The following is a 21,967-nucleotide window of genomic DNA, read 5'->3' on the forward strand; positions in this document are numbered from 1 at the left end:
CTGGTGGCGGGAGGGCCCGCGGGCACCAGGGAGGCGTGCGACCCGCTACCACCAGCCGCCACCGAGCCACGGCCTGAAGCTCCCGCCGCGTCCCAGCCTCCCGCCGGGGGACAGTGAAGCTGGGTCCCTTGGGCTCCTGGGTGGCGGCCAGGGGCCTGGCGTCTCCCACCGGGAGGAGCTGCTGGAAAAGTCCCCCCACCAAGGGACGGATGCTCCTGGGGCGCTGCCAGCGGCCCGCCCCCAACAGGATTCCAACCCAGGGGAGGGAAAGAATTTTTTTTTTACCAGACCGAGATGTTGCTTATCCTGAATTTGTTAACGTCGCCCATACTTTCCGTGAAGGGGAGGAAGTCCCTGTTGGTAACCCCTGGCCTCGGGAGAGCCATCTGAGGCTGGGTGGGGCCTGCCGGACAGCCTCCCTCCCCTGGGTCTCCAGGGCAGAACCGGGCCCAGGCCTGGAGGAGGTCTGGGCACTTGGGGGGAACAGTGGTCCCACAGCACCTGCAGGAGGGCCCTCCTCTGTGAGCGGGGACACACGACTCCTTACTGGGCAGAACCGATGACACTGATTCGCCCTCAAAGCAATTCTGGGGTCAGGGGATGGGAAAGAAAAAGAGACGAAGACAACTGAACATCTTAACTGCCGAAGGGCAGGGCAGGTGCTTGGAACCCATGAGGTCACTTATGGAAGCCTGGGACGGCGGTGGCCAGGAGGTGCTTCCAGCAGGCACTGGGGCGAAGGCACACCCAGGGCGGAGGGCAGCACCAGAGACACGGGGGCCACCGGGCACCACCCCGCCGTCCCCCGCATGGCCGTGGCCACGGGGAGCCCGGAGGCAGGCAGTCTGAGGTGCGCGGCCCAGCTGGCCAATTCGTGGGCGCGTCTTTTGGATGAGTGGCACAGATGCGGCGGTTCACACACATTGGTTTTGCCTAAGAAGCACCCGTCACGTGTAGCACCCATCAGTGGTAAGAGCACCCGTGGAGCATGGTGCATAGCAGGGGGCACAGGAGCAGGGCCCCGCTCTGTCACAGTTGGACCATTGAGAGAAGGTAAACGGGGGTGAGAAATGCCGCCCGGACAGGCGCAGGCTGGGGCCAAAGACCCCAGGGCCACCCTTCCCAAGAGAGGGGCGGGCCCCAGGACACCTGTGGATCAGCCTGGGCGGCCCCCGGGGAGCAGTCTCTGGAATGCTCAGAGGGCCCCGCGGCGGGTGGTGGGAGCGCCCGCAGCCCGGGGACGCAGAGGCGCAGCTCCTGCCCTGTCCCTGCCTGCGTGTGGACTGCGTGGCTCGCTTGTGGGGCCTAGAGATTTGGAATCTGTGATGATGAAGCAGTGGAGGCTCCAGAAGCCGACGAGGGGGCCCGGCTTCCTCAGCAGGGACAGGGCTGTCTGAGGGCCCTCGAAGGGGCAAAAGGTCTCGTGATCAAGAGAAAGGTCTGGCTGAACTATCACCTTCTGGAATTACAGTGAACACAAAGCTGGGGTCGAGAAGCAGCATGTCACATCTAAGGCACATGTACAGTATGCCACCATCTCTACGCAAGCGCTGTTAACAAATGCAGCAGTACGACAGGATGAAGAAACACATCTGCTGTGGCCTCCTTCAAGCACGAGTCACCTGCCCACCCCCGGACACTGGACACGGAAGGTCGGTGTTGTCAGCAATAGAGAGCTTGTCTGAACACGTGGGGCAGAATTTTAAAAACCTACAGGATTTTGTTTAGAACTCCAAAGTTCAACTAATGCCCTATTTTAGGGTGAAAACAATTATAAATCTGAAATGATGCACAGCATCTATGAGCAATTTTCCTTTCATAGTGATTTTGAAGTAGCGTCATTAACTACGACAGATATCGGAGGCTTACATTTCTAACGAGAAATAACAGCAGGTTGAATATTCTCTTTCCTATCACAAGTGATAACCAGGGTTTGATATTTTACATTTTCTTCCAAGAAATATCAGTCTATCGACGTTTTAAAATGAAATGTTTGCAGTAACAATTATCTTAGAACTTTAAATTAAAAAACGATTCTGAATTTAGAGACTTTCAAAAAAGACCTAGGTGCACTTCAGGGTCTTCTGACAGAGTATTGAAGCAGAGACCGGATGAGGCCTTAAAACAGACAACAGGCTATGTTGGAAACAGGACTGCACTCTTGAATCTTAGAATGAATATAGCAGAACTGCATATGATTTCATAAATTCTCCTTTTACTTAACATGCTGACATGTCCAGCTATCCCCAGGTATGTGCATGTGTGTGTGTGTGTGTGTGTGTGTGTGTGTGTGTTCTTTTTTTGGTGTTTAAGGAAGAAAAATCATGGTTCTTTTCTTTAGCATATATGTTTTCCACCTTAATTAACTAGATCTTTAAAAATGAAAACGAAAACCTTCTCTGACAGCAGTATTTCTCTCGTCGAAGGATAAATAATTCTTCCAAGTGAAGTGTTTCTAGTCTATTAGAAAACGTGGTGTGTGTGTCCTGACGCGTGGCTCCTCCCGCCGGCCCGCGGCCACCTTCTGCCGCTTCCTCCGTTCCACAAGGTCCTTTTCTGGGCGTGAGGACCTCGGTGGAGACGGCCGGTTCAAACCCCCCAGAGGAGTTGCCTTCTGCTCAATCCACCTCCCCAGAGACTCGTCAGGGGTCTGGCAGGTCCGAAGTATCCACTATGACTTTGATAAAAATGGTATCATCTTTAATGTACGTCCCGTTTTCCAGCACAGTCTGCGCCACGAAGACTGGGCAGCCGGAAGCGATGTTCATCTCGCCGGTGGGCTTCTTGAAGCTGCTGCTGTTGGGGTCCGGCTTGAAAGCGTCCCCCAAGTGTCGCCGGGAGGACCCCTGGTCCATCAGCATGAGCGTCACCTTCTGCTTGAACGGCCAGGGAAGGAGGGCGTCGTATTCTCCGCGCATGATGACGAAGAACAGCGACAGGTGCGTCCCCTTGCCCATGCCATCCCCGTTCAGGTAGACCCTGGCGCACATCTTGTAGCCGAAATAGCCGGTGTAGAAAGGCTGGCTGTAGAGGGACAGGGTCTTCCCCATGACGGCCTCCTGCTTCCGCCGCTTGTAATCGCGGATCTTCCAGATCAGCACACCGTTGTAGCTGGCGGTCTCCAGGACCTGGAACCGCAGGTCCATGTCGGCCAGGCGGATGTCGTGGACACTCAGCATCTGGTCGTGCCGGCTCAGCTGGGACTCCAGCAGGCCTGCGGCGGGCGGGAGAGATGGGCGCGGAGACACATGACTATCACAGGGGCTGGAGAAGCCGATCCCCACCAGCATCTGAGCAGAAGAGCCCAAACTCGCTGTGGCTGCTGGGGGGTGGTGCGTGCCCCGTGGAGGACCGGAAACGCAGGCCTCGGGATCCACAGCCTGCTGAGAGGCGACAGCCTGGGCTGCCTGCCCTCTGGCTCACGGCCCCTGCCTCCAGCCCCCACGCTCCGGGTCAGCTGCGCCCTGTCAGGGCTTAAGCTGCTCCTCCCCCCACCCCACTCCACGTCCTTGGCTGGCTGAATCCAGCCCCACACGCATCACAGTAATCCTTGTTCTTTCCCCCATTAATCCTTCTCGTGCAGATATTCAGAATACTCGCTCGGCCCTTGAAGCAGCGGCCCCGGTGGCTTCTAGGTATCGGACACGCTGCTGGGCTCGCCGGGTCCCCTGCTGCCTCTGGTCACCTTCTGTCCCCCAGGCCTTCAGGAGCGGGTCTGGAGCACCCGACCCGCAGGCCGCCCCGCGCCCACTCTGCCACGCAGGCCTCCTGCACGGAGGGGAGCGTCTGGGCCCCTGCTGTGGGCATCTCGGTAGGAAGCCAGCTGCCCCGGCAGGCGGCGCATCAGAAGCACCGGCCGTGACTGGATGGCGCCGGCCTAAGGCAGCACGTGCCTCGCCTACCCCAGCTCTGGCCTGGGGCCCCGGGACCCGGCCAGGCTCCCCTGTCCCGGGGCCTCCCGGACCCGCACGGCTCTCACCTGTGTTCCGAGCCGCCTGCCCCGCACTCTTGTCCACACTCTCCAGCTCGGTCACCCGGCTCTGGAGCGACTCCACGCTGCTCTTCATGCTGCCTGCCTCCTCCCAGCTCTGCCGGAAGGGGCGGATCTCTTTGTCGAGCTCCTTCAGTTTCTCTGCTTGGCTGTCTATTACTCGCTTCCACATCAAAGGTGTGAAAAAGGCAAAATACAGTTAGAGCTCGCTGCCAGCGCTGCGCCACTACCAGCAGACGCCCGCTGGTCAGGCACAGGGAGCCCACATCAGCCCGCACAGGGCATCTTACCTTAGACCCACGGGCATCTCGGGGGACACAGGGACCCAGGCCCCTAGTTCCAGGAGGGGACCGAGGCCTCACCCACCAAGTGCAGGGCACGCGGCTCCCACATCCCTCTGTCCTAGCGTCTCAGCTCAGGACTTGGAGTCACACTCATCGGCCCCGTCTGGAGGCCTCCATCCCCTGCAGGGTCGAGCGACCAGCAGAGGCCAAACTATATGGCCTCCAGGGCTAGAGGGGCTGCCCTGTTTCTGGGGCACAAAGAGTGCTCAGAACCCCGCCTGGGTCCCAGAAGAGAGAGCTGCCACCACACTGCCACCTGGCTCCAGAGACCTGGCTGCCAGCACAGGGCTGGCAGCAGGACAGGGCCCTGGAGGCAGGTCCTCGGGGCCCCGGGTGAAGCCAAGGGGCCAGTGCCTATTGGCGGGGTGGGTGGGGGTCTGTTCCCACTGGGGCAGAGCAACCCTGCTGACAAACACGTGGCTGTCGACAGCGAGGCTTGACTTAAATAATTCAGAAACCCCCGTTTCCAGAAGCACATGACCAGCACGTCTGTAACAGAAACTGGAGGGGCGCGCCTGGCGTGCCGGCCATGGCGGCCCAGTTTGTCTGCAGGACTGGCCTGCCCACTTGCTAGGTGAAGCCAGGGACCCAGAGAGTTTTCACTTCTAAAAAGAATTTGCATTTTTGAAATAAAGCTCCTGAAGGCTGGGTGGTTCAGCCCCTGAAGCTGTGGAGTGGCTGGGCCGCCCTTGAGGCTGAGGCCACACAGGGGAGAGCCCCGGGGACCTGCCGAGTTCACTTCTCCTTTTGGGAGACTATTTTTAAACATCGAGGTTTCAGCACCTTTGCTGGCTCTTAATAACCGTGAAGGAACAAACATGTAGGCTTGGGTTACTTTTTCTGGGTAAAAATACAGTGTTAATCTTCTTCTTTCCAAGAAACCCTGACATTGGCTAACATTTAAAAAGTAAAGACGATTTCTCTAAAGAACACTTCTTTCTACACCACTACCACTTTATTTTAAAATATATATGGTGAGAAGCATAGTTAGTTCACAAAGTCTATTTTCTGGGGACAATCCTATTGACATGAATGAACGCCCATACCCATAATGAACAGCTGTAATTTTTCTCCTGTCCTCTACCTACTCAAGTGACAAAATGACAAACTAGGCTGATGTGGGTACTAGTGAGAATAAGAGGGGAGTTAATGGAAACCTAAACCATCAGTGGCAGTTCCTTGGTGGACCTCGTTGTAAGCCATGAGGACAAGCTGCTCATCACTTCCAAGCCCCCCTCCCCAGCCCCGGGACTGGTGGCGCACACAGGACAGTGGCACGAACGCATGAGGCGCTCTCGAGAGGGAGCAGAACCGTGGAGTCTGAAATGACAGCAAGGCCCCCAGCTACAAGCCAGGAACATGGAGTCAGCAGGCGGGTGGCGGGCAGGAGGGAACATGGGAGCGGAACACACACACACACACACACACACACACACACACACACACACACACACACACACACACACACACACACACACACACACACACACACACACACACACACACACACACACACACACACACACACACACACACAGACAAGGCCCAACCACTGTTTAAAAGGCACTCCTCACACAGCAAGGGAAAATGTGCTATTTTCAAACAGACCCTTCGTTTGCAGAAAGGGTATGAGGTCAAAGCAGAATGCTGACCTAAATTAAGCTTTCTCTGTAAGATGCAGCAAACATGATGTCATTCTTGAAGAGCAGTCTACACTCAGCCCCTGCAGTGTTTCTATAAAAAACAAATCTTAAATGCAGGTGAGGATTTTACTAGAAAAAGGGCTTCAGGAGCTGAGAGAAACAGCACAGATCACACACTATGTGAATAAACCCTGATCAGGAGACCTGCTCACAGAGCATCAGTCTATCGGTCTCATGCTCATGCACTTAGGGCTTAAATCGCCGTCTGTCACTTGGCACCATCTGGTCACCGAGCCGATGTGGGTGGGACTCCCGGGCCCAGCAAGGGGCTCGTGGACAGAGCGCTCTCGCTCCAGCCCGGCAGAGCCACTGACTGTGGGAGCGCCCGGGAGTGCAGCTCCTGCTAACAATGCAACACGGGAATGAAGCTCACATCTAGGCGGTCTTTTTTTTTTTTTCTTCACATTTTTTTTAAGTTTATTTATTTTACTTATTTATTTTTGGCTGCATTGGGTCTTTGTTGCTGCGTGCAGGTTTTCTCTAGTTGTGGCGAGCGGGGTCTACTCTTCGTTGTGGTGCGCGGGCTTCTCATTGTGGTGTCTTTTTTTTTTTTTCCTTTTTGCGGTATGCGGGCCTCTCTGTTGTGGCCTCTCCCATTGTGGAGCACAGGCTCCGGACGCGCAGGCCCAGCGGCCATGGCTCATGGGCCCAGCCGCTCCGCGGCATGCGGGATCCTCCCGGACCGGGGCATGAACCCACGTCCCCTGCATCGGCAGGTGGACTCTCAACCACTGCGCCACCAGGGAAGCTCAGTGGTGTCTTCTTTTTTTTTAAAATAAATTAATTAATTTATTTTTGGCTGTGTTGGGTCTTCACTGCTGCACGCGGGCTTTCTCTAGCTGCGGCGAGTGGGGTCTACTCTTCGTTGCAGTGCACGGGCTTCTCATTGCAGTGGCTTCTCTTGTTGTGGAGCATGGGCTCTAGGCACGCGGGCTCAGCAGTTGTGGCTCACGGGCTTAGTTACTCTGCGGCATGTGGGATCTTCCTGGACCAGGGCTCGAACCCGTGTCCCCTGCATTGGCAGGAGGATTCTTAACCACTGCACCACCAGGGAAGCCCTAGGCTGTCTTTTTAAATTGAGAAAAAAGGGACTTCCCTGGTGGTCCGGTGGTTAAGACTCCGTGCTTCCACTGCAGGGGGCACAGGTTCAATCCCTGGTCGGGGAACTAAGATCCCACATGCTGCATGGCATGGCCAAAAAAAAAAAGTTCTTTACAAAGTAAAATAGTAAGAAACTACCCTTCCACGGCTGGCAAAAGCTAACCCACTCTTAAGTTCCACTTCCTTTGCACAACTCTGACTGCATCCCATCCGCCCTATCTGGGGCCGTCAGGAGCTCTGCACTCTGTGTGGACTCCTGTACAAGCCTGTCTTCAGGATTTAGGGTCGACTGGAGACTCAGACAAGGGAGGAGATGACACAGAGAGGGATAGGTCTGTCACCATCCAGGGGGTCCAGTGCACAGGGTGGGGAAGGCTCCCTGGAGAAGGTGGCATTTACAGTGCCATCTGAGGTGCCTGAGGAAAGGAAGTGGGGAGGGAAGGTCCACTCTGCCGCGGAGAGAGTGGCAAAGGTGGCAGCGAGGAACAGCGGCCGGTCACGGTGGTCCTGAACCACTGTATGGCGCTCAGGTAAACTGTCCTCCGGCAGCTGGAATTTCTAGGGTGAGGACCGAGGGGCAGGTCTGAGCCAGGCTCTGCTGAAATGGGGGGTTGGCAGGGGGAGGTCGGGAGGGACGGGAGGGAGAGCGCCACCCAGAGCCGGCATCTCCAGCCCCAGTCCGCAGGGCTGCCATCAATGTTCACTCAGAGGCAGATGGTCCAGGCCGCCTCTCAGCGCTGGCAACCATGGTGACGAACATTACCGACCCTGAGATCAACCAGGGGACACGGTTCCATGTAAACCATCGGGAAATGGTCAGCCGTCCGGAGGGGTTTCCAGCCCGTCAGCCCCTGCTCCTGACCTCTGTCCCTCTCTTGGAATGCAGCCTACTTTCCTCCGTGCCTGCCTTCCAAGGAGGAGGAGAAGAAGAACGCCGGCGCGGGTCACCGCCGCCTGCAGACATGGCACCGCTCAGCCTTCCCCTCCCCGGGCTCCGCAGCTTGGAGCTGGATCTCTCTGACTTAGATCTCAGTGGTTCTTCAATCGTGGAAGTTTTAAAACGTGAATCACGCACAGTGGAATGATTAAATTAAATTCCAACTTTTCATGCTGGAAGTGGGGAATGGAGGAGAGGAACGCATATAAGATCTCCAAGGTGTCAGGCGAGTGCATCCATGACCTCATTATGGACACTCTCATTTTTTTTGGTTATAAATGAACCCACTACTACATATATACAATGGAATACTACTCAGCCATAAAAAAGAATGAAATAATGCCACTTGTAGCAACATGGATGCAACTAGAGATTATCATACTAAGTGAAGTCAGAAAAAGAAAGACAAATACCATATGATACCACTTATATGTGGAATCTAAAATATGACACAAACGAACATATCTACGAAACAGAAACAGACTCACAGACAGAGAGAGCAGACTGGTGGTTGCCAAGGGGGAGGGGATGGGGGAGGGATGGAGTGGGAGGTTGGGGTTAGTAGTTGCAAACCACTGTATATAGAATGGATAAACAAGGTCCTACAGTATAGCACAGGGAACTATATTCAGTATCCTATGATTAAACCATAATGGAAAAGAATATGAAGAAGAATGTGTGCGTGTATAACTGAGTCACTTTGCTGTACAGCAGTAGTTGACACAACACTGTAAATCAACTCTACTTCAATAAAAAAAACCTTTGGAAACCACTACATTAAAATAAGAATTAAATATAAGAAAAAACAGCAACCCACTACTCATTCTTCCTTCTGCTGTCAGTATGCCTTAACAAGTGGTTCTCTAGCATAACAGCATTTCCTCGGCCTTTCCACGCACCCCTCTGAGCCCTGGCCACCCTGCGCACAGCTGGACCTGCCTACCGGCTGGCAGCAGACGCCTCTGTCTGGACACGCTGACCAGCACCTCCGAGGCTTCCCGTAGGAGGCTTGTGGTGTTTTACGCGACACTGTACTTTCCTGACTTGATTCAGTACTTACGACTCGTATCTTTTCTACTACAATCTAATGGTTCATTGTGTTTTTCCTTGTCTCGGGCCCACCACAGAGTTTAATACAAATGAAGTTAATTTAATAAATCCCTATTCAATTCAAGGCACTATAACTAATCTCAACATTAAAATGGGAGGAAAGACGATCTCAAAGATGCTGTGACTCTGAGCTATTAGAAATATTTTCTCTTCCAGATAATTTAGGGAAACACTGTAAGTACAAGCACTGAAAGACCCTTTCGGCAACATGTGATTCTCCCACGGGTGTGTGTGAGACACACCAGAATTACCATCACCAAGGTACACTCTGAGTAAGCGGATGTGAAGACAGTGTCTAGAAGGATAATCTATAACGAGCACCTAATGGAAGCCTGCGTTGGTAACAGAAATGAGGAGCCACATCGTAATCAGCCTTATTTATACACCACCTTTCTCGGGAGCAGCAAAGGTTTATGTGTTTATTTTGGAGGTACCTGTGGTTCACGGTGGTGAAATAAGGTGACTGTGTACGTGCATCGCTAGAAGATTCAGAACAAAATAGTTTGGCTTCAGTTCACTTTAGGAAGTGAAACTTTACACATAACTACTCACGAACAATATGAAATCTTAAATAATAATAATAAAACAGCTAATTTTTAGAAACGCGGGCTTTGAGTCTTATTTCACCAACAATGAACCAAGGGCACAGAGGAGAGGTGACGGGGCTGGCCCCCGGGAAAAGGCGAGAGGAGAGGTGCCTACAGCCTCCCAGGTCGGCCCGCAAACCCAGGCCACCTTCCCTGAGTTTCACTTAAGCAAGAGAAACAAGTTGCCTTGTTCGACAAAGGTCAGGGCTTTTGCTCAAATATCTCCCTGAGAAAGTCTTGGAGGGAAACGCAGATGTGTTCCCTTTTATCCAGACATAATCTTAAACTTCTTACCTGTAAATGAAGTATTTTGGATTCATTATTTCGAAGCATTTCCTTTTGTCTCTCAATTTCAATTTCAAAGCTGCATATCTGGTTGTGCAAACTCTGTATGCTCTTGTTTTTTTCTACACTTTCATTCTGCAGCAAGGAAACCTGAAAAAGAAAGTCTTCAATTAAGCAAACAAAAAGTGATTTTAATATCAATTTATAACAATTATAATAATGGTAATTAAATGTTTACAATACAGGCCTTCTATCAGCTCAATGAAGGAGTTCCAGGAAAAAAAAAAATCCCTTCACACAGGCAATGGGAGTCCTGGTAGTTTAACAGGGATCCTCAACTGCATTTCTCAGAATCTCTCCCAAGAATCAAATAAGATGAGGCAAAGTGCAGCAAGGACTGAATTTCAGAATGGATGCTTTTTCAAGTTTTTGCTGAAAACTAATACATCTTTTATCAGAGTGGCTTTCAAACTTGGACAAGGAAACATAATAGGAAACACATCCTGACACCCCACCTCTTCTGCACAGACACTTGTGTACGTGTGCATATCCCTAAAAACAGGGATCTCAAAACCACATCTGCCCTGATCACAGTGCACCCGGATACTTTCTCTTTTACTCTATTTTACTTTTGAAAATGCTAGCTGCAACCCACTAAATTATTTCACGCCCACCAGTGGGCCATACACGCCCTTTGAAAAGCTCTCTCAACGGAACGAGGGAGCACGATGGGAACAGTCTCGCGCGCTGCAGTGAGTCCTGGGGCCAGCCTCCCAGCCTCCCCGCCCCCGCCACAGAGGAGCTGCCGACTGGGGGTGCCAGGAAGGGTCTGCTGGGGGGGCGCCATTCCCAGCAGGGAACCCACCTTTGAGTCTTTCAAAGTTCCTTTCTGAAAAATAATTGGCTCCCAAGAGCCAATTTACACTGGTCTTACAAGCCCCAGGGTGAGGAGTTCAAGGGCGATCCCACCAGGCTTCTTTCTCACAGTGTTTCTACGAGGGGCATTTTGGAACCCTGGAAGGGTTCCCTCCGCCAACAGCTGTGTCCACGCGCAGATGCGGCCGCCATCCTGGAAGACGCGGAGCTCCGAGACGGATCGGAACAGCTCTACTCGCAGGTGCCTCTCTAACACCTCCAGCACCTGAGGACGGTCTGGCCGTGGGGATGGCCCACGGGCATCTCAGGACACATCTGGGTTCCTGACCTTGTCCCCTCTGAAGAACAACGAGCCTAAAGTGAGGCGTCCTTACGTCACTCAGTCTGCTCGGCAGGCAGCACCTCTGGGCGCTGTCTCAGTCTATTTTATTTATAACCAAGGTATTTATGAAGGAATACAGAACTTGCAAGATATACTTCGCTCTCCTAGGATTTCACTCAGCACAAACAGACCTTCCTCCCTAAACTACGCTGTCTCACAGGCCCACGACCTCCTCCAAGTGTTCAGCCTGCAGCGCCCAGATTGGGGCACGGGTAGCAGGCAGCGGCATTTTTGTTTTTTCTGAAATTACAATTCACTCACTCCCATCTGTCAAAGATGGACACAATTCCCAGGCTCCTTATTCTCACACCCCAAAAAAGAAGTATCATGCACACAGGCCAACCTTTCTGATAAAAATCTCAGTAATATCTCCAAAACCAATGGTGATCTTTTCTGCAGCAAATCAAGCTACCTGAGGATGACGGAAATATCTCACACTGATGATCACACGTCATGCCGCATCCAACTCTTAACTTCTTAATTTAGGGACTGCCCTTAGACTGACGTTTTATTTATTTACACATTTTAATCAAGGATCCCAGCCCCTGGGTGCCTGCAGACCCCTGCTTTCACCAGTCTACCAGGTATAGGAAAGTCTACCTGGCAGGTGTGTTTCCAAGAAGCACAGTGTGACATCCACACAGCAGATGAAAACAGGGGCCCCCTCATCCTTCCTGAGACCCTCCTCACCAGGAACATCCTCCACCCCAGCCTGTTTTGGTGGGCACTCCACACTTCCCTTTGATTTAAGCTTTCCTAAAACATAAGATGGGTGTTTTTAAGCCTGGATTTTACAAAAAGTTTTTCTTTAGTTTGACTGTGAATATAATCATCAGTGTTTCTGAATCAACTCAGACGTTCTATTTTCTAGTATAGATGAACAAAATAACTCAGGAGATTCCAACTGAATAATTCTATGATGAGAAATAAATGCCCATTTTAAGAAAATACAAGTATCTGCATTCATTGTCCAGGTTTTGCTCTTGGGCCCAGTGAAGAGAAGCCAGCTTCTCACGAACACAAGCAAGGATGTGCAGGGCGGAGGCCCGGACGACCTGAGCAGTGGACACGGAGTCAGGGAGAGGCTCACGCTCCAGCAAAACCAAGAGGACAGACGTTTCAAATGTATCAGCAGCAATTCGGCCCCCTCTCGGCCGGTGTACAGAGGGAGAAGCTCTGGGGAGGGGTGCTGGCTGTGCGGCTGTGTCCCAGAGCGTCCAGCGATGCAATGCGGATGCTTTGCGGGGGACAAGTGTGGAGGTAGCAGGGAAGGAGGACGCAAGTGACAGGATGACCCCCGCGTGCCCCACGGCGATGGCCCTGAGGACGACCGTCCTGAGAGCTGAGCGCACGGCAGCCCAGCCCCGCTCAATGGTTATGTAACTAGCACAGCTGGAATAACCAATTCACTTTACATGAAAGGAAGAACCTTTTAGATAAATGAGGAGCCGTATCTGTGAGAGACCAAAAGCCCTGAGATCTATGCCTATAATTAAAAAAGGCAGAAACGATGCATTCTTCAAAAAGAGGGGAAAAAAAGATTCATAGGTAAATCGTCACTGAACTCAGAGCAAATATGTGCTCCTGGGAAAGTCACAAATGATTCAGGTAACAGATTTTATTTCACTGATAAACAGAAGGCTTCTCCTGCCCCACGTGTGTACACACACACAGCACGCAAATCCTTTCATTGGTTCTCATCTCCAGCTTAAGCATTTATATTAAAAAAACTATTTTATGTCAGATTTAATAAACATCTTTTGATTTAAAACTTTAGACTCTTTTAAGTACATTTACGTTTTAAATTGCTTGGATTTAATACTCAAGATATTCAAATCTTTACAAACCTTTAGAAAGCAAACATCAACACCCTGGCTGCATCCTAGTGTCCTCCCACCGCAAGCTCTCAACACGTTGAATATCAAATTAATTTCTTATCTGTGTACATAAGCCACAAGCCACAGCGGGAGATCCTATAACCTCCTTCTCTATCAAGTCTTGGAGGTTTTCATCTTTTCCTCAGGTAAGAAGGCCCAGAGAGCTGAGCACCACAGGACACACTCCCCAGGAAGGAGTGCTACGTGGGCGGGGGCCTGCTGAGGAGTCCAGACCCCACAGCTGGGGCCCCTCGAGGAGACACCCAGGAGAGCAGGTGTGTCCGGGAAGGGGCTGCGTGGTCCCCCAACACCCATGGTCAACAGTCACACTCGCGATGTGCAACTGTCCTCTCCTCGTCTCCAGGAAGACAGAGGATGGTAAAGCAGGTGACACTGGTGACCTTCCAGATCGGGGGTCGGCAGGCTTTTTCTGTAAAGAGCCAGAGAACAGTTTTGGGGGCTGTGCGGGCCGTACAGTTTCTATCTCTGCTCATCCATGCTGCCGTCCTGGTGCAAAGCAGCCACGGATAATACGAAAATGAGTGTGTGTGGCTGTGTTCCAATAAAGCTTTATTTACAAAAAGATGGGGTGCGGGGTGGATGGGGGTTGGAAGTGACAATCCCTGTCCTAGATCAATTCTAAGAGAAGCACAATGTGATTTTTTTTTTTAAAAAAAAGCACTTCATAGCTGCTTGGCAATTAAAAAACAAACAGCAAGGACTTCCCTGGTGGCACAGTAGTTGAGAATCTGCCTGCCTATGCAGGGAACACAGGTTCGAGCCCTGATCCGGGAGGATCCCACATGCTGTGGAGCAACTAAGCCCGTGCGCTACAACTACCGAGTCTGTGCTCTGGAGCCCGCGAGCCACAACTACTGAGCCCACGTGCCACAACTACTGAAGCCCACGCACCTAGAGCCCGTGCTCCCCAACAAGAGAAACCACCGCAATGAGAAGCCTGCTCACAGCAATGAAGACCCAATGCAGCCAAAACTAAAAATAAGTAAGTAAATAAATTTATAAACAAATAAAAAAAACCCCAAAGAGCAAGCTAACAAAACCACACAGCTTCATTTATAAACTCAGGATCACTTGAAGAGAATTTACTTTTTTGACACTCTTGATGCTGTTTCTTTTATGCAAAATCCATTACCAACTATAAACAAGGTTTTCTTCTTTAAATAATTTGAAGAAAGTATTAAAAACCAACAAAAGCAGGAGGCGGTGCGTCGTACCTTTTTCTCTAGAGAGTTGCTCCATTCTTTGAGTAAGTTGACATGCTGCACCGCGGAGCTGGCCTCGTGGGCCTTAATCTGCTGGTTTGTCCCCTGCGAGAATAAAGAGGCAACGCGTTACCCAACCTCACTCCGCCGAAGTCAGAGAGACTCATAGCCGACCTCAATCCAGCACTACACGAGGCGGGGGTGACTTATTCATGGACGGTTCACAGGGCATGTCCAGCCTCAGGAGGGCTCAGTGGCCCCTGATCTACTGTGTGCAGGTGAGGAGGCTGTTTCGAGAAGAACGGAGCAGCTCAAAGCCGAGACACTGCGAGTTCTACAACAACTATCTCGAGGCCGTGAGCTTCGCTCCTCAAGCTTCTTATCAAGGGCCTTCTTACCTACGTTTCATACTGGTAACATCAAGAAACTAAATTTTGGATATATCATTTTTGTTCCCTAAAATTTTTTTGCGTTAAAATATAAATGGAAAATGTTTAGACACCTGCAAGTCATAGCTGGAAGCTGCTATAATAATCTAGCGAATATGTAATCAAAGTAAGATTCTAAATGAGTTATTAAAGTATTAACTTACCAGTGAAATACACTGTATTACTGTTCCTAACTATCCTATGTATACTTAGAAAGTTACATACAGAACATAAACAATCTACAGAGTACATAAGATGCAGACCATCTCAGAGTCAGTAACAAGTGTGGGAAACAGTTCTTCATATATTTAACAAAGTAATTGGTGTAAGAATACAATTTGTTTTGAAACTGGAATATTTAAAAGCCACAGAAAGCATTTTAATGATCTCCAAAACATATACTCTGTACATAGAATAGTCATATATATATGTTGATACAAGTATTGCTATATATAAACATATATATATACATACACAGAATGAATGATATATATGTACATACGACATAACAGTGGTGAGGGCTCAGTCTCATAAGAGACTGAAGCAAAGGGAAAGCTATAGTCATTCTTACTCTCAGGCTTTTTACTTTCTAAGAAAATACTGAGATGCCAATATCTCTGTATTGATTTCACAATAATGTACTGATAATACATAAAAATCAAACACAAAATACTTTAATTAGAGTATATACTGCCCTTTGATAGTTCTAAGGTCAAGATATACATTTAAATGAAAACTAATTCAAATTCACTAGCCATCTAGTGATGTGTTAAAAAAACAGAAACAAAAACAAAAACAAAAACCCAGGACCAGCTTTCTCACGGCCCAGGTGTGGCAGTGGCAGAGACCTCCTCTCCACATGGCCCTCCGGGCACGTGCCTGTGGCATGTACATGGAATGCACTCTGGACACACGCACGTGCGATCCTCACAACTGTGCACGGATGCACACACTGCCGAAACCACGTCCAGTTTGCCAGTGACTTACATTCAAGTAACAGCTCAAATTCCATAACTATCTACCTAGAAACCCCACCGAATGTCAGTTCTGCTTGTCCCATTCACTAACTGGTTTTGAATGTAATCGTTCTCCTAATGCATTAACTCCCCCTCAGCACAGGTGTCTACCTCAAGTCTCACGACACCCCCGGCCTGGAAAGCGAGCACCCACATCCGCTGCACGTGGCTCTCGTCACCCGTGCAGCAGGTGACTCAGTTCCATGGCAAAACTGAAAGCCCAGAGCTTGCATGTTAAAATGTTAATAGAATAACTTTCTCTCATGGTGGAATGTCAGTGACTGGGAAGGACAAATGTCGGATACTGACCTGAAAAACGCAGCCATAGCGCTTAAAACTACAGGTGCTGGGGGCATTGACACACTCTGACAAGTGTGCACTCAACTGCAACGGGAAAGAGACGTGAGTTGTGGCACGAACGTTTGCATGAAAATGTTCAAACATATCAAGGGCACAGATAGCATCTGGGTTGTACTATTACGAATGGTGTTTATCAGCTACAGGTGTGTATATAGCATCTGCTTCCTAGACTTATATGCAGTAAATATACAGTATCATCACGTGTATACACATATATACACCAATATACAGAAATACATTTACTATAACATTTCTTAAACTTGCAGTTTCTTTAGAACAAGTTGTTTTGCGACATGCTGTCTGCAGTGCCAGAATTTTAAAAAGAAAGGAAAAAAAACATAAACTGAAATGCACATTTAAAGACTATAAACAAAAACTGCATGAAACACAAAAAATAGGAAGCATTCAGGATGCAGCTGGGTCACACACCTGATATACAGCACACGAAATAGATACCTTTCCAAAGCAAGCGTACACAAGGTCTCATCACTCTCAGTACTTCTGAATGGCCAGAGATTCAAGTAGCTTTTCGAAGACCTCTAAGGTCATCCTAACAACATGAATCTTATGATGGTTACCTCCAGTTCATGGAGGACGATTAGGAGGGGCTGGGAGAGGATAACTCCCCTTGCGAGGAAAAACCCCTGTGTTCAGCTTAAATGTCAGCAAATCATCAAATAAAGACCACCTACGGTGCCCCCTCAGGAGTAAAGGGAATTGAAATATCTACACCTTAAAGACACAGTGTTTCGTGTTAGGCTAATGCAATTAAAGGATAATTTCTTTCTTTACTGAAGAAATTCTCATCGGGAAACTCTAGGGATAGATCTTCTTTATAGAAAGCCATCAGACCCTGAATTGGGAGAGTGGCCAGTGAGCGCGGCGCACGGCGGCCCCGGGAACGCGCTTCCCCGCGAGCCAGCGCACACGCACTCCCGGAGGCTCGCGGGATGCGTCACTCCGGTGGGTGCAGGCGGCTTCTCCACCTTCTCCTCCTGTCCTCCAGGACAAAGACATTCCTCTCCCTTCAGGTCAGTATTGAGGACAAGAGTGAGCGGCTCACAGGACGGCCCTCCCGCCTGAGGGACCCACCTGACCATGGCCAAGGCCAGCCCTGCGGAAGGTCTGAGCCAGGGCGGGGTTGTGGTGGCCGCAGAGGCTCTGGCCTGCAACTGGAGGAAAGCACCCCAAGGGTACATTGCAGGTGACGGGCGCAGAAACCCGAAAGGACACCGTGTGCGTAGTAACATCAGTTTGAAAATTTTAAAACATATTCTTTCAGTGCCATCAACACAATCGTGAATCTGACCAGTTAACACTCCTAATGTTAAAATCAGGGTCATATCGAGTTTGACATTGTTTTCAGTGCACTAACTGAAAGGGCTGTACTTTTTTCAAACTGGCTTTATCATCATTAATCTCAGAGCCCTACAGAATTTACCAGAGCTTGGGGATAAAAGCAAGAATCATCTGTAAACCAATAGCACCTTTCACCAGAAACCCAAGATAAATGCAGGTTTAAAGTTTTGTGGTTTTTTTAGGTTTAAAGATTTTTAAAAATAAAAATAACTTAGAGGCAAAATGGAGGCAGCTTTTGCCCCGAATATGGACAGTCCTGAGTGAGTAAAAGTTTAGGAAGGTACATAAAACCCAGGAAATTATTTCAACAATACAGACTCTTCATACATTCACTTTAACAGAGGGACTTTCCAGTTGTGGAAATAATCTACGTGCGTTTCCCTGCCGCTCCCAGAGGCACATTCAGGGGCCCAGAGACCACCGTCGCCAGTCCAGACCCTACCCTTGCCCAGCAGAGTCAACGTCCAGGGAGGGTGCACCTCAGTGAGAGTGGCCTTCGGCCCACACGGGTCCTCTCGCTGTCATGGACATGAGAGACTGAGCTCCCCTCCCCCATATCCAGGTGTTAAATTCCAGGCTGTTGAAAAGGCTGAGGTGAGCAGGCTCCTCAGATCAGAGAACCCAGGACCAAGAGAATCGGGTGTGGGGACCGGGGGGTGGGGGTGGGGGTGGGGGTGTGTGGGGGGGTGGAGCACGCACCCACCGAGCCCATAGGAGCCCCAGACGGTTCCCAGAACACCAACCAGAGGGGCTCCAGGTCAGGATCAGATGCGAAAACATTAAGAATCCTTGGAATTGTTCCTTCTGGATATATCCTGATCAAAATGAGGTTACTGCAAAATCTACCTGCCTTAAAGCAAGTGTGCCCGAGGGCAGCGTGATGTGCACAGCCTCTGGGGGAGGCTGCCCAGGTGCCTTCCCAGCGGCTCCTGAAGTGTGGGCACCACCCCTGCACCCACTTGCCCCCCGGCACAGGTCCTGTACAGCACGTGTGGCCTAAGTGGTTCAGGAGTATTTCTAAGTTAACTGATTTCCTTGAGATAATCTTAGAGTGATTCCTAGTTTACAGATTTAAACCTAAAAAGTGTCACCTTTGCTTGCATTGTAAATATTCCCATTTTCTCAATTCTTAATATTTTGCTCTGAATTTACCACTTTGTAGCTTTTAATTGTTTGTTTCTGAAATATCTGACTTCCAAAAACAGCATGAGGGTTTTCATTGTTTTTGTACTGTAAGTTATCACTATCACAATCTGTGAAAACCTCTGACCTCAGCTTTAAGGGAAGAGCGGGGCCCTGAAGGATCCCCAGCTCCTGCACAGGCCCGGCCACGCCCCTTACCTCGCTCCTCAGAAGGGTCTGGACACTGCACTTATGAGGGCAGGACACCACCACGCAGGGACACTCGGTGTCTTCGTGTTTCTGAAGGAGAAAGAGAGAGTGTTGCCAACTCTGAAACACAATCCACCTTCCCTCAGATCCCACCAGCGTTCCCAGCGTCCCCACAATGACCCAAGGGAAGCCCTCTGCTCACGGTCATGTCCTTGGGTCACAAGACTCACATCACACTTGGACGGGTCGCTATGTTACACAAGTCTGAGTGCTCAAAAGAATGCATCTCACGAGAGCTACTCAGATATGACTGGTCGGGGCCACTCATGGGAGCACAGCCCACCGGAGGGGCATCCTCACGGCAGCTTCCCTCTAGCTGTGTCCCCTCTGCTGATGCTTCCCTGACACCTGCGCCCAGGTAGGCTGGGCCTTGGCCTCCCTCACACAGCAGGTGGATGGCAGGGCCCAGCCTCTGCTGGTTGGAGAGAAGGACCGTTCTCCTCTGGCTTCTCAGTTTGGGGTCTGGAAATGATGCTTCTCAAGAGCCTGAAAACAATGTGATCCACTGGGTGTTTAAATTACTGTCCTGATCTCTGATCTTCCTTTAGTGCGTGGTAAACGTGCATACATTTTGGTGTAGCCCTTCTCTGGAGGGTACAGATTTCAGCACAGAGCCTGGATGACGGTGACTGTTCAACTCGGTGCCCCAGGCACCTGCTGGGCACCTGTCCGGTACACCTGTCCACAAGTGAAGTGCAGGAAAGAGCTCCCACGAGGAGAGCAAACCCAGGCTCTGGAGAGCACCTCCAGACACATGACAAAGGGCCGCTGGAGGGAGACCGACGCAGGCAGAGCCAGACCTGCCACGTCACACAACCGTGGGAGGCCAGGCTCCCGGAGGTGGCATCCCTCGGCAAGAAGAGAATGTGGCGGGTTTTCCTCTGAGGCCCCGGGACACTCCCAGTTCTCCTGGCTGGGCCTCCAGTTAGGCCGCTGTTGAGGTGTATCTGGGGCCGCGCTGGCTGCCGGGCCGTCTGACCCAGCAGGCGTGCAGGTCAAGGACACGGCGCCCGAGAGGACACTCCTCTCCTCCGGGGAGGCCTGGAGCCAGGTGCAACACCATCTGAAGTCCCTCGTCTGGACCAGCGCCCTGCGGGCTGTGCAGCGCGGAGAGGACACCTGGACGCGGCCGCTCTGCTCCGGGGCCTGGTCCCCAGAGGCCTGCAGGGCCCACGGTGGGCGAGCCCACGGCTGTCCCGAACTCAGCAAAAATCACCTGACTGGACTGAGCCTGACCAGCACCTCCCAAGAGGGGACCCCCGGCGGATGCCTGGCCGCGCTCAGAATCCCTAATAGTTCCCAGGTGCCATCGCGCCTTTCGGGGGAAACCTCGGGCCAAACAGCTTCTCTCTGCCTCACCTGTAAGAGGGGGCGTGACCAGCCCTCCCTCAGAGGGCATCTGTGAGGACAGAATCCGTCACGGGCCCGGAGAACTAACGTGGCCGACACTCCACGGACGCCACGCCTCCCTCCTGAGCCTGCCCTCGACCCCGCCTTCATTCACCAGGCCAGGCCTGCCCTGGGTGTCAGGGGTGGCCTGACCAGGACAAACAGATAATCACCACTGCGGCAGGGGGGCTGGGAGCGAGCAGCGGGGGTGGTGGCCTGGGAGGGCGCTCTGAGGAAGAACCAGGGGTGGGGGCAGCGTACCGGGGTGGGCAGAGCAGGGGGCAGCAGGAGGTGAGGCTGGCGGCCCGCAGCCCATTCCCATCAATAGCTCTGTGTATCTTGGCAGATCTGTGCAAGGATGTCCAAATGATGAATGTCTAGAAATGGGCTTCTTTGCCCTTCTTTCAAAGGGTAGAGCATTTAAAATGGGATTTGGGGGCTTCCCTGGTGGCACAGTGGTTGGGAGTCCACCTGCCGATGCAGGGGACACGGGTTCGTGCCCTGGTCTGGGAAGATCCCACATGCCGCGGAGCGGCTGGGCCTGTGAGCCATGGCCGCCGGGCCTGCGCGTCGGGAGCCTGTGCTCCGCAACGGGAGAGGCCACAACAGTGAGAGGCCCGCGTACCACAAAAAAACAAAAACAAAAAAAGGGATTTGGAGGGGTATTGCCAGACTACCCTCCAATCAGCCTACACAAGCCCACCCTCACTGCAGCGAGAACGCACGGCCCCAGTTGAGTTCTATCAAACTTTCCCATCTCTGACAGTGACCGGTGAAAAACAATGAGTATGATTTGCAATTCTTTAATGATGTGTAGTTATTAGTATGTTTTTTATGCTAACCATTTGTATTTCCCGTGAACTGCCTTTCATAGCTTTTGTCCACTGCAGTGGGTTGAACAGTGACCCCTGAAGTTCATGTGCCCCCGGAACCTCAGAATGTGACCCCGGTTTAGGAAAGAGGGTCTCTGCAGATGTAACGAGTTAAGAGGCCACCCTGGATTAGGCTGGGCCCTGAACCTAGTGACACTGTCCATGTAAGAGGAGAAGACGTACAGCAGAAAGACTGCCATGGGGACATGCAGGCAGAGGTTGGAACGGTGCAGCCGCAAGTCTGGGAGCCCAAGGACCGCAACCCCCAGGAGGTGGGGAGGTGAGGCAGGGGTCTTCTCTAGCGCCTCCAGAGGGGCATGGCCCTGAGGCAACCCTGGATCCAGACTTCTGCTTCTAGGACTGTGAGGGAACAAATTTCTGTTGTTTTAGGCCACCCACTTTGTGGTACTTTGTTATGACAGCCAAAGGGATACACCCGTTTTCCAAAAAAAAAAAAAAAACCTATTAATCTGTCGATATGTAAGAACTCTTCACATATTAATGAAATCTGTCCTGCCTGTCAAAGCAAATGTGACTTTGATACACACACAGAACGGGTATCACGCGTGTGTGGGCCATAAAGCATATAAGTGCACAGTGAGCACCCGCCAGGGACAAGGATGTAACCAACGCCCATCACCTGCAGGCTCCTCTTCTGCCTCGCCCCCGCCTTCTCCGACTAAAACCACAAGGCTGAACCTGCGCTTTTGCTTCCTTTGCTTAAAAAAAGGTCTC

The 21,967-nt window shown here is 51.2% G+C and overlaps 1 protein-coding gene across 5 annotated transcripts in view; it reads right to left on the reverse strand.

Annotated features, from left to right (window-relative positions):
- Positions 1–2,195: 2,195 nt before the first annotated feature.
- The window catches only part of TRAF3 (TNF receptor associated factor 3), a 111,921-nt gene continuing 92,149 nt past the window's right edge, over positions 2,196–21,967 (reverse strand). For 4 of the 5 annotated variants that reach the window (XM_060156218.1, XM_060156383.1, XM_060156121.1 and 1 more), the window contains 6 exons: positions 18,921–19,001; positions 16,170–16,244; positions 14,429–14,521; positions 10,068–10,208; positions 3,980–4,154; positions 2,196–3,214 (listed from right to left, as the gene is read on the reverse strand). In XM_060156218.1, the coding sequence (XP_060012201.1) occupies positions 2,643–3,214; positions 3,980–4,154; positions 10,068–10,208; positions 14,429–14,521; positions 16,170–16,244; positions 18,921–19,001 (1,137 nt within the window). In that variant the 3' untranslated portion in view covers positions 2,196–2,642. The remainder of the gene's footprint in view (positions 3,215–3,979; positions 4,155–10,067; positions 10,209–14,428; positions 14,522–16,169; positions 16,245–18,920; positions 19,002–21,967) is intronic. The other variant, XM_060156294.1, reaches the window with a different exon arrangement.

Source organism: Lagenorhynchus albirostris, chromosome 1, assembly GCF_949774975.1.
Source record: "Lagenorhynchus albirostris chromosome 1, mLagAlb1.1, whole genome shotgun sequence".
In the NCBI taxonomy this organism is placed as follows: domain Eukaryota; kingdom Metazoa; phylum Chordata; class Mammalia; order Artiodactyla; family Delphinidae; genus Lagenorhynchus; species Lagenorhynchus albirostris.